Here is a 12603-nt window from a genome sequence, read left to right as displayed (position 1 = left end):
CATGGCTTCGCAGAGTGGCTGGAAATGTATTTTTTACTCCTTGACACAAATGAGAGTGTTTTACACAGAGCGGAGACGATCAGTGTCCAGATTTCAGATGGATGAAAATGTCAAATGGGAAAATATTATGTGAACAAATTTATACACTGTGTGTGTGACACTGATTGATTCCGGTGATGTTTAGAGAAACGTACAGTAACTTATCAAAGGCAAAGAGAGGATGTATTTCCATGTAAAGTAACCCACTGAAATGCATTGTGTGCATCAATGGACCCTTGAGCTTGTCAAGGGGGGAGAGAAAGAGAGAGAGAGAGAGAGAGAAAGAGAGAGAGGGAGAAGTTGATGTTAAAAAAAAGCTGCAGGACTAAGAATATAAAACCTTGAGACAAGAGGATGCTCCTCTCTCAAACCCGTTACCGTCACAGTGGTGGAAATGTTGAGGTTGGGGAGGGTCGACTTTGAGCTGACATTGACGCTATGTAGATGAGAGTGAGGACCCTGCGCTGAATGTTACGTCCCTGCTCGCTCCAACAGACGGCGGCAGCTCGTTCCCCCGTCTTCTCTCCCCTCCTCTCTTTCAGCACCACTCCTTCGGGGACAGCACCTCGCGCTCCAAGACGTTATTTGTCCGCCACCCTTTCCCGTCAGGATCATACGTTCGCGCGCTGCTCTCGGAAAGGAAGTTTCCAGTTTGGGTGTATTCTGAAAAGTACAAACAGACAACTTTTCAAAAGCTCGCTTTTTTTTTCCACTGGGGAAACTATCTGACAAGGAAGGACATTCTCCTGTAAGTATGGTCCTGTACACTGGGCATGCACTGGGTTTGTTGGCTCGATGCGCGCGCGGATTTTGGCAAAGCGCACGGACGCGCGACTGCGCTCGACTCGGCGACGCAGACTTTGGAGACGCTGGCGCATTTCTGGAGTCCCGCAGCCACATTTTCACTATGTCAAATAGAAACGTGTGATCTGTGCGGGAACACGCGCGCGCGTTTCCTTATTCAGTCTGTCTCGAGGGCGCGTTTCTCTTTGAAGTAAAATGTGACATGAACCTGGAATATTAATGACTGACTGATATGAAACGAGTCGCAAAAATATAGTCACAGTGGCGTACGTGGAAAAACAGAACGGGATAAAGTTTAAATACATAAAAATAAATAGCACACTAATCTACAGCAATTAATGTAAATTAAGAATATTCAGAACTGGCATGTAGATTTATTATGAAAATGTCTATTCAGGCTGTAAGCTCCACTGAGTTGCAGCCACTTCAGGTGATTCATTAGACATGATCGTCGCCTCTGACTCCTAAATGTGTTTAATTGCGCTTCCCTTGTACCGGAGCAGTGGGAAGTGGGCCATTGAATTTAGAGCTAAATGAATCAAGGACAAGAGCAGGCTCTAAATTTCTGCTAACATGCATTCACTTCAGTCAATTAAAAATCATTCGTATGGCTCTGGGAGTCCCGTGGCGTTAATAGATCGTGTTGCACATATTTTTTCTGTCGACCTTGAAGAAAGGCCTATAATATATGTATATATATATATATATATATATACATATATTTCATTGTAATGAAACTCTTCTTACTCATCAATACAGTTTACACGTTTAGTGTTTTTTTTTCCTTTTGTAAACAGATTAAACCGCTATTGAGAAAATTTAATACGAATTTCAATTTAATGGAATTTGACACAAACGTCTCCGCGAAATTACAAAATTTTATTGTAAACTAGTAAATTTTCTTTTCTGGTCTCATCAGCTTTTCAGATGCTTTGTTATTTGAATTAAACACGATGCATTTTGATCTGAACGCGTGTGTATTTGCGTTCCCAGAGGCGCTGGACAGCTGCTGAGGTGTCGCTGCTTTTGCTCCAGACCCTCCTCCGCTCCGCTCGGCTGATCTGCGGGAGTTCGTACAAGACGGGATCGCCGCGGTTCGTCTGGACCGGTACTGACGCTCACCGCTGCTCACTGGTCAGGACTACCCGACCCGCACAGTCACCATGGCCACCAACGGGACCAAAGCATCGGACGGACACGTCCTAACGGAGACTGTGAATGACGCGCCCACCACTACACCAAACGACAAACCTAAAACCTTGGTGGTGAAAGTGCAGAAGACGAAGAAGGAGGTGCCGGAGAGAGAAACGTGGGCTGGGAAATTTGACTTTCTTCTCTCTTGTGTCGGATACGCAATCGGACTCGGAAATGTCTGGAGATTTCCTTATTTATGTGGCAAAAACGGAGGAGGTAATGAGGAATTATTGGCAAATTTCCATGTATCCACTCGACAAAAGGAGTGCAAAGATCTCGACATCAAAAGCATCCAGTTACTTCCCAGTGGTCTATAATTAAAATAAATCTAAAGGGCATAATCCCCCACGAAACCCGTGCGCAATAACGCGCGCGCCAGAGTCCGTGCCACAAACTGGCCACCGCGTGAACGCAAACACTCCTTCTACCTAATGTCCCTTTTGGATTATTTTAAATGTTAATGGTTTCTGGTTTATCGTTGCTCACCCGCCTTTTACCTCTTACCTCTCATTCAGGGGCCTTCTTGATTCCCTACTTTTTGACCCTCACATTTGCTGGCATGCCCCTGTTCTTTCTGGAGACGGCTCTTGGGCAGTACACGTCTATCGGAGGGCTTGGAGTGTGGAAACTGGCCCCTATGTTTAAAGGTAAAGGCACTTAGGCCCTAAACCATGCTTTTTATGTTTATCGGCCACGCTGAATATCTGAAATAAGAGGAAAATATTTTCTCTCACATTTGGCGACTGTGTAACTGTGTCATAGACTTTATCACTTACACCTTAAAATCTCAAAATGCCTCACATATATTATTTGTTCCTGTTTCATTTAAACACATATTTTATCAAATTTTAATATCATGCCTACTTCCCATTGTTTCAGGTGTGGGCTTGGCTGCTGCTGTTCTGTCCTTCTGGCTCAATATCTATTACATTGTGATCATTTCCTGGGCTCTTTACTATCTGTACAATTCTTTCACTACTGTGAGTATTTGGTAATTTTGTTTAGCACTTTCATTTTCCCAGGTTGTATTTTTACATGGCAATGTGGCAGGTTCTGTTTGCCAGCACTTAGAAGGGAACACTGGCTTTAAGAGACTATGACATTTATTACTTCCTTTCCCACATAATTAGCGCCTTACTCGAGGTATTGATAAATGCATTTGCTGATGAGACATTCACGCCTCCGAGAAAAGCATGAAATCTCAATGTCCCAAATGAGTATCATGGTCTTGGCTGCTTGACAGCCAAGGACAATGGAAGCCAACGGTGGGAGAGCAGCCCGTGTAAAGAGAGCTGTCTGTGTGAATTTTTCTTTCTTTGATTTTCAGGAGCTGCCGTGGCAGTCTTGTGGCAATCCCTGGAACACAGATCGTTGCTACACCAACTACAGCATCACAGACACCCGAAACCTCACCAGCGCTGTGGTGGAGTTCTGGGAGTAAGCTCAGCATGAGAAACACTCCAAATCAGCGTTGTGTTGCGAACACGGTCCACCCTCCATAGCTTTTGTAACACAAAGCCTAAGACCAGTAAGACCAGTAAGACCAGTGTACTCGTTCCCCGCAGACGCAACATGCACCAGCTGACGGACGGTCTGGAGAAGCCCGGAGAGGTCAGACTCCCGCTGGCCATCACCCTCGCTGTTGCATGGGTGCTTGTCTACTTCTGTATCTGGAAGGGGGTCAGCTGGACTGGAAAAGTAAGTAAACCCAATGTGACGGGCCCCAATCTGCACGATCCTACTCGCACTTCAGATTCACCGCTCAGAATCAGCACAAGGGTTGTAAAGAGACAAATAAAAGGATTTGTGTTCGTTCTAATCTTAATCTAATCCCGTATCCATTTTTAATGTGATTCCTTCCCTTTCAGTCATAGTATCCCACAGCTCGCAGGTACAAAGGCTGCAGCTTGGGCTGTGGCAGGTTTTAGCCAGTTATGTAGAAAAAGCCCAGTGAGTCCAGTGTTTGTTTCCCGTGGCAAACACGGTCGCGGCCTCTGCCGGCTCGTTTCCTCCTCTGCACGTTGCATCGCGGCTGATCTGAAATGTGCCGACTTTGATAGCGCAGCGTGAAATTAGCCGAGATAAGGAGGGAAACGGTACAATAGCGGTGCGATGAACCCGAGCGCTCCGGGGTCACCCGGCCTCTGGGGAACCGCTGACTGGGTCAGTGTGCTGCGCTGTGAGGCTCACGAGCAACTTGGCAGTTTTCACTTCCTCTGTACTTCCTGTGCATTGGCTTGTGGCTGGAAAACCTACGCCGGTGGTGGATGTCGGTGCGATTCGGCCTCTGCTAGCCTAAGCATCACGTTGTGCTCCACAGGTGGTGTACTTCTCAGCTACGTACCCTTACTTCATGCTGTTCATCCTGTTCTGTCGTGGGGTTACTCTGCCTGGTGCCATTGATGGGATCCTCTTCTACGTCACGCCAGACTTCAACAAACTGAAGGAGTCGGAGGTACGCTCTCTCTCCGCCTCCTGCTCGGTCTCCAGCTATAAGAGCCTCCCTCGTCATTAAAGGTGTCTTGTACTTCCTGCACCAGGTGTGGCTGGATGCTGCCACTCAGATCTTCTTTTCCTATGGTCTGGGACTGGGCTCTCTCATTGCTCTCGGCAGCTACAACCCTTTCAATAACAATGTGTACAGGTTGGTAGTGTTGCACTTCAATTTCATTCACTACATGGAAAAAATGTCGCCGTCTCTTAAAAACCCGTGCAGACTTATCCCTCATGAATGCGACTGAGCAGATGTCTCGTTCTTGGATTATTTTTGGTTTCCTGGCAACACAATGACCGCTGTAGCTTCTATTTCGGGACTATCTGAGCCTCCAGCTTTCTGTCACTCATTTCATTATTTTGGCTGTAGTTCCTGTTTTACACTCACCGGCGCAGACTGTGGTTTGGCTCAGCCCCCGTGACATTGTAAACGCTGGTCAGCAGCCAAACGGCTGCACGTATTCCGGGGCTCCGAGTGGTTTGAAACTGCTGGTGCTCGCTGCCATTTTAAAAAGGGACCAGTCAATATAAATGTATTCAGATGCGGCGCTGCTGCTGCGGGATTCAAAATGGCTCCTCGCCGTCCCCTCCCCCAAACCCCCCTCGACAATGTGTGACAGGTTGATAAGGAATTGATACAGGCGTGACAATGGCTGCCGTGTGCTTTGTCTCTCCCCTACAGAGATTCTGTCATTGTCTGCTGCATCAACTCCTTCACCAGCATGTTCGCCGGCTTTGTCATTTTCTCCATCGTGGGATTCATGGCCTATGTAACAAAGAGACCCATCGCTGATGTGGCGGCCTCAGGTAATTGCAATCAATGTTGGAACTCGATAGTGCCAAGGGGCAAAGGCAAGAGATACTCACCGGCGTAGAAAAATTTGCCCCTGGAAACGTCTTCGTTTTAAGATGCATGTCCGATTTCTGGCTTTGTAAGGAAGGAGAAATTGTTCAGCAATTTGGAGAAACACTTGAGTTTAACATGTAGGACACAGTGACACAAATTAGACTTGGAATATTTGTACGGCGTCTCCTACCGGTCATGTTATCACTTCCATCAGGCCCTGGTCTGGCATTTTTGGCTTATCCTGAGGCGGTCACCCAGCTGCCCATCTCTCCTTTGTGGGCCATCCTCTTCTTCTCTATGCTGCTGATGCTGGGAATCGACAGCCAGGTAAAAACTGAATAAATGATCCCACCTCCAGAGACACGTCTGAGGCCAGGATTCAGTTTCATGCAGCCATTCTGTTTCGCCATTCCCATTTTCAGACATCCAAGTATGAAACTAGCGACTGACCTAATAATTATATTTTGACGGTGTATTACATCATGACTCTGCAATCTCTGCAGTTCTGCACGGTGGAGGGCTTCATCACCGCCCTGGTTGATGAATTCCCTCGGGTTCTCCGGAACCGCAGAGAGATCTTCATTGCGGTCGTCTGCCTCGTCTCTTACATCATCGGACTGTCCAACATCACACAGGTGACCCTCGCTTTTTTTAGGGGGAGGAATCCAACCACTTTGTGACTTCTGATCCAAAGCACTAACCTCCAAGACTGTTTACAGCTACCTTGTTTCTACCAAATGCTATTCACTGCACTCCAAAGATCTTCAGCGCTGAAGGGTCGAGCGATCGCACTCCAATCAGCTCATTCTGCGCCACTTTTCACTCGGCACACTTGGAAAAAGCATGAAAGCAATTTGGAGCCTTGATTCCACTTCTGTTAATTTCCCAGTAGCCGCTGGGCCAGAGGATTATAACGTAGCAGATTAGGCAGATCTGTGCAACACATTCAGAGCAAGATGTGTCACGGCTGAAGGCTACGGTAGATTGCCATGAAATTTAGCATTTTTCATGAAGATGCCCTGCTGAAGTGATTTTACAGAGCCCCTAAGTTATTGTTTAGCAGCTCTGTCAAGTCAAAATGTCAACACTTTGGTCGTGGCAACTTTGGGTCAAAACACATTTGCCGGGAGACCATTTTGACCCGCAGTGGGGTCAGAACGCCACCTTTCCACAAGAAACACACCAGGCTGCCACGAATAGGACTTTAATAGACAATGCTGTTTCACAATTAACAGAGACTGTCCCCAGACTTGTATCCCGCTGGGTTCCCATATTGCGAAATGCGCAGCCCTGTTAGAACGATGCAGTCACCTGAACCACTACACCGGTGCAGTATATCAAGCTTTGCAGATGAGCAGGTGAACTGTATCAGGTCCATTTGAGCCGGCGCCCGTAATGGCTCGATAGAGGCAGGAGATTGTGAAGACGTGCAGTCATTTTATCTGAACCGCCACCGTCTGTATCTCACCGTCACAGTAAAATCGTTTCTACAATTAAGCTTAAACCCCGCTTCTATCCTCAGCCCCATCCACTGGCGCCTTCGCCCTTGTTGTTCTTCCACTTGACTGCTTTAGCACCGTGATAAAAATCCAATACCATAATCGCCTTTTCTCTTTCCTTCATTTCTCCGGCTTCTTCCTTTTCACAGGGTGGACTGTATGTGTTCAAGCTCTTTGATTACTACTCGGCCAGTGGAATGTCCCTGCTCTTCCTGGTTTTCTTCGAGTGCATCTCCATTTCGTGGTTTTACGGTGAGCCCGATATGCCTCTAATCTCCTTAAGGAGCAGCTTGACTCCGAATATTTCGAAGCAAAACGCATTTTGACTGGAATCTATGAAACACCAAATCGTGTGCTGGATTCAAACATCCAGTGGAATAACTAATATACCTTTGACCATGTTCTATGTTTGCTTCTAGGTGTGAACAAGTTCTATGACAACATTGAGGAAATGATCGGCTACAGGCCCTGTCTGTGGTGGAAGGCCTGCTGGGTGGTTTTCACTCCGCTCGTTGTGGCTGTAAGTGTTATCTTTAGACACCAGCAGGGAAAATAGCATCCCATTAGGGACAATACTGAGGTTTTTGAGGCGAGTTCCCAGGTGAAGGCACATGTTGGGAATGTCCGCAAACCACATGCTGCCTGGTCACATGTACAAAAGCAGCTACATTTACTTTTGAAGGGCTTTATACAAATTAGGCAAACTGTATAAAACAGATGAAGCTGTGCATCCTGTCTAAATGTCTGTAAGCTATTCGAAGTTGCTGAGACCCGCTCTCCTGTGTGTCTTGTACACAGGGCGTCTTCTTGTTTAGTGCAGTGCAGATGGTTCCGCTCACCATGGGCGACTACGTGTTCCCAGCCTGGGGTCAGGGGGTGGGCTGGTTCATGGCCCTCTCCTCCATGACCCTCATCCCTGGATACATGGGCTACATGTTCCTCACACTCGACGGCACATACAAAGAGGTAAGATCATAATGCCATCTATTATGTAGAATACAGCACAACACAGGCAGAAACGTCACGCTGCACATGGAGGGTGCTAATACAGTACATGTAAGACACAAGCCCTGTGGACTTCTACTGTAGAAGAGATCACTCATCGCCGGAGGGAAGCGTGGTTGAACGCAAACAAGGTCACTCGATTTTTATCAGTGGAGTCTGGCACAAATATTATACCTGAATAGACCCAACTCACACCACCCTTGCCTGCATTTATGACATTTACATAATAGCTGACATTGGAAGTACCTGATGGGTGATTTAGCACCGAGAAGAGTCTTCACGCTGGATGGGAAATGTTCAGCTGAGCCCAATGTGGTTTTGTCCAGTGCACTGCAACAGTGCGTTAGTGCTAAGATGTAATGTTTTTAAATGAGGAAACACGTGCATGCTGGGAAAGGAGATATGATGAATGGCCATAAGAAGTACAGCACTGATAAAAAGAATTAGTAGCATAGTTTTAATTAGCTCTGTTCAACTACTTTGTACACCTCTCTGCTAGAACAGGCGCTGAGGAATTACGTCCATTTATATGCAGCCGAATGGTGCAGTGCATTTTTATTGATCTAATGATGCTAATCAATGACAGATAATACCCTTTCTGACATGCCATTTACGTTAAGAGCTTTCTGATTTGCAGTCATCCGCAGTGTGCTGAATAATAACCTACAGCCATACAGCCCCTAGTGATATATATAGGTTTCCAGCCAGCGCTGAGAGAATAAATGGGCCATAATTGCAGGCAGTGCAACAGAGTCTGTCAGAGGCGATGTGCAGGTGTCAGATCCTGCAGCACCAGCTGATGGCTGATTGTCTAATTGTAGCAATCAAGCAGCTGATTGGGGCTCTGCACCGAGGCACACTCTCAGTTTGACAAGGCTTTTTGTGCTGCAGAGCTCGGACCAACGCTGTCCGTGCAGTCGAATCACAGATTGGGACGTTCGCGGTTCTGTTTTGTGGGCTTAGTTTAAGCCAGGTTCAGTCAATGACAAGTTTGTTTGTTAGTGTCGGTAATTTAATTGAAGCAGAACATACATCACGCCAGAGTAAACGAGTCTCTGTCTTCCTTGGTGATATCTCAGACCCTGAGGCTGTATAATAAACAGATCCGCAGCTGTGTTTCAGCTCACAGCTTCCGCTTCAACATCTGCAGCTCTTTAGTCTGGACTAAACGCCGCGGCGCGTTGTGCGAGTGGTGTCACCGCTTTGTTTCTGCCTCTCAGCGCCTGCGGAAGATGATCAAGCCTTTGGCGATCGTGAAGGCTCAGGAAAATGGCCCGGACCAGCAGACAGAAGGCCAGAATCAGAACCCTGCCAACGAGGAGGCGTACATCTAGACAGATGTTGCAACCTCTGTGTCTTGACGGCCACACAGGCACCCTAGCATGGAAGAAACGTAATAACGGTTGGGAACGACCGCCAGACTTCAATGTCTGCTTTTATTCACCTACCTCCTGGGGACACGTGAGACCAACCTTATTACACAGTTATTTTTAGGGGTTTTTCTGTTTGTTCATTTGTATAATACAGATTATAAAAGCTACGAGGAAAAACAAACCACCCAGCAAAGTCGTTGTGATGTTATGAATTTCATTATGCAAAAAATTAGTCTTTTTAGAAAAGGAAACGTGACTTAGGAAATCACTGTATATTGAATATATAATTTAAATTTGGAGGCCCACATTGAGTCAATAGTATTGTGCTACGTTGAAGTTATTAATCTACTAATCTAGAATTATTGTACAAAGAAAAATAATGGTAAATGCATTTTGCTTGTACATTCAATAAATAGATGCTTGTACATGAAATAAAATAAATGCAGTGTAGTACAGTAAGTAAAAAAAAAAAAACAGTTTCAAAGGGAAAACTGAATATTGACCAATAAAAGGCAAAGACATTATGGGAATGTGCAACAGGTAAGGCCAAATTTGCATACATGTGTAAAATATCATTTAACTGTCACTCCCTCGAAGGATTTCGCAGTTTGCCTGAAATGTTTACCACCCGTCTGGGGCTACCTTTAAAAAGCACAACACAGCAAGGAATTTGAAGCGTCCAAGTTCTTTTGGCTCGATTGAAACCTGTGACCACAGCAAAAATAACCTACATAGCAACAGACTGTTAAAAATAGTTTTTGTTTTCTAAACAATAACTTTGTACGTTATCGGAATCTTTTTTTTTTTCGTAGGATCGTTTTTAGATCGTTTTCTATATGTGAGCGTGAGGAAGACCAAAATCACACTCGAGTTTGAAAGATTTGTAGAGATTTGACCTGCTCGCTATTTATGGACGATTTCAAGCATCCCCTTTTGTCTGACTAGAGCAGTGGGGTGGTAAATACAGCATCCGCCTACAAGCACAACTTGGATCTGTAAACTACCACATCCAACATAAAAGCTGTAGCCATTACAGAAATTGCACATTTGTCATGTGAATACAATATTTCTGCCTTAGGGGGGAATATTTGAAAAATGAACATTTTCCTTCTCCCGAAGAAGGAGTCGTGTTGCAATAAGCCAATGCTAATTCAGATCTATATTTTAAACTGTGAGTACAAATAAGCTGCAGTGGCTGCTGCATCGGAGAGTGTGTGATGGATTTCTATGATAGATACCACTGTTAAGACTTAAACTGTTTACTTGTATTATTTAGTAACACACTCCTCAGGAACAAAGGTGGACGTGACCAAATTCAATCAGAAGAAAATTCATGCTGTATTAAAAAAAATGGAACTATTTGCAATTTTCTTTTGCAATCCAACGTCACAAAAACATGAAGCAGTGTCAATATGTACAGTATCACGTGTGTTACACGTACTCGGGCACACGAGCTGATCCAAATTGTTGCCTCCTCTCTGCATGCGCTCCAGCCAGCACAATGTCCTTCAGTGTAAATACTGTGCTGACCTTCGCTCTCACAGATTTACAGTAGCGAACTCCAAACGGAAAAACTTTAGGTGCGTTGGAGCACGAAGCCGACGAAAGCACAGCTGACACCACATGACACAGGCCATCACCTCTGACACTGCACCTTTTCACAGAGTAAAGGAAAACCTATCAATACATATCAAGTTTATTTGGCAATATGAAATATAACTGTAGGAGCCGACTTGACAGACCACAGATATTGTATTACTATAAAGGTAGTTTAAGAACATTTGCTTCTGTGGCAGCTACATGCGACAGAAATCAGGTTGAATCAGTCCCATTGATCTACGTTCATGTTTGTGAATTAAGAATTAAAAATGTGCAATGACAAAGGGTTTCATGAATTTTGTATAGTTACCATACTGCAGTTTTCTCTCTTGAATGATGTTGTAAACTGGACTGTGTAATACATGTATCTGTGAATGTCTGTACAACCTGATTTTTCTCTCTTTCTTTTGTCTAAATGTTGAACAAAAATGTTATATTATTTGCTGTTATCTGCAATAATATTATCATCTCAGAAACTAAAGCACATCTCTCTCTCTCTCTCTCTCTCTCTCTCTCTCTCTCTCTCTCTCTCTCAACTGTAAAAATGACTATTAACAGAATAGAGTAATAAAGATAATAATAATTATAATGTAATAGAAATGTCTAGTCAGAGAATATTGTTTTGTATATTTTTAGCTGTTTCATGGGCCTAATGTAAAATATTCTATGTAAAAAATATAATAAATGTCTTTAGATGGTGTTATATGAAAAAGCATGATTGCAATATATGTTACCTGCAAAAATATTAAATAAATCCCTATAGATTATAACAGCTGTGTCATGTGTTTGCTGTCTGTGGAGTGGGCATTATTACCCAAAGCACATGGGGTGATAAAATATATGTATAGAGTTTTAGACAGTAGAAAAAAAGTCAGGAGATTTAACAGAAATGGTCAAAATGCAAATAACCACTAGAGACTAAACTTAGTTTACAGTCTTTGACAAAATGGTTCCTGCCACAACAATATCCTTGTGGCACCTGCGCCGAGCTCTGTGCCAGCACAGACACTATCGCACACACGCCTCCCAGTCGCAATGCATCATCGACGTCTCCGCTGCCGTGCAGTGGTTAAGCTCCCATTCGCTGTAACCCAAACAGCCACAGAGAGATGCACAAAGAAAGGAGGCACGACTGCAATGACAACTTTGGCTTTGTGGACTTAAACTCGCGGGACGGCACACGCTGCACGTGTGAGCGAGCAGGACACAAACCTGAAGGCCACCTTTATGCGCAGCTCTCTTGGTCATTCATGTATGGATGCAGCGCTGATGCTGAGCTGAGGTGAATGGAATTAGAACAGTCTATTCCAGATTCATCCCCTTTGTGATGTCATAAAGGGAGCAATGACAGTCTCTCACCTGCCCATCGACACAACACCAGTGACAGACGGGCATTGTAATACACCACAACCCCCACAAATCTGGGGATTCTGTTCTGTGAAGTTCTGTGTAAATGAATCAAACAACAAAAACACGAGGTCTGTGAGAAAACTGAAGTTAAGACACACAAGCAGTCCCCTCTGGAACCTTCTGGAGTGACGGGAACTCCAGCAGAATTCTAGTAGAATCCGACTGTCCACAGTCGTAGCGCTCACTGTATGGTTTCAAGCATGCACTGTTGCGTGCGTGCATGCGAGCGATTCAGTGTATGTGTTTGCATATAAGTCCGTGTGTGCTCATCTAAGCATGCGGCGGCAGTGGAAGTGTCGGCTGTGGCGATGACGCAGACGTGAGTGGAGCGGCTCTGACA

General features: G+C 45.0%; 1 protein-coding gene across 1 annotated transcript; it reads left to right on the top strand.

The window, feature by feature from the left end:
• The first annotated feature begins 396 nt into the window (after positions 1–396).
• On the top strand, positions 397–11623 carry slc6a1b (solute carrier family 6 member 1b). Its single transcript, XM_029149691.3, has 15 exons — positions 397–787; positions 1837–2253; positions 2553–2684; positions 2917–3017; positions 3365–3474; positions 3603–3735; positions 4358–4492; positions 4578–4681; positions 5213–5337; positions 5592–5704; positions 5881–6012; positions 7026–7128; positions 7296–7396; positions 7675–7842; positions 9102–11623. The coding sequence occupies exons 2-15, from the start codon at positions 2007–2009 to the stop codon at positions 9213–9215; spliced, it is 1818 nt and encodes a 605-aa protein (XP_029005524.1). The 5' UTR covers positions 397–787; positions 1837–2006; the 3' UTR covers positions 9216–11623.
• The last annotated feature ends 980 nt before the right edge of the window (positions 11624–12603 follow it).

This window comes from Betta splendens, chromosome 5, assembly GCF_900634795.4.
Source record: "Betta splendens chromosome 5, fBetSpl5.4, whole genome shotgun sequence".
Classification (NCBI taxonomy): domain Eukaryota; kingdom Metazoa; phylum Chordata; class Actinopteri; order Anabantiformes; family Osphronemidae; genus Betta; species Betta splendens.
Note: the sequence above shows the minus strand (reverse complement) of the source record. Positions and strands in the feature narration are given on the sequence as shown.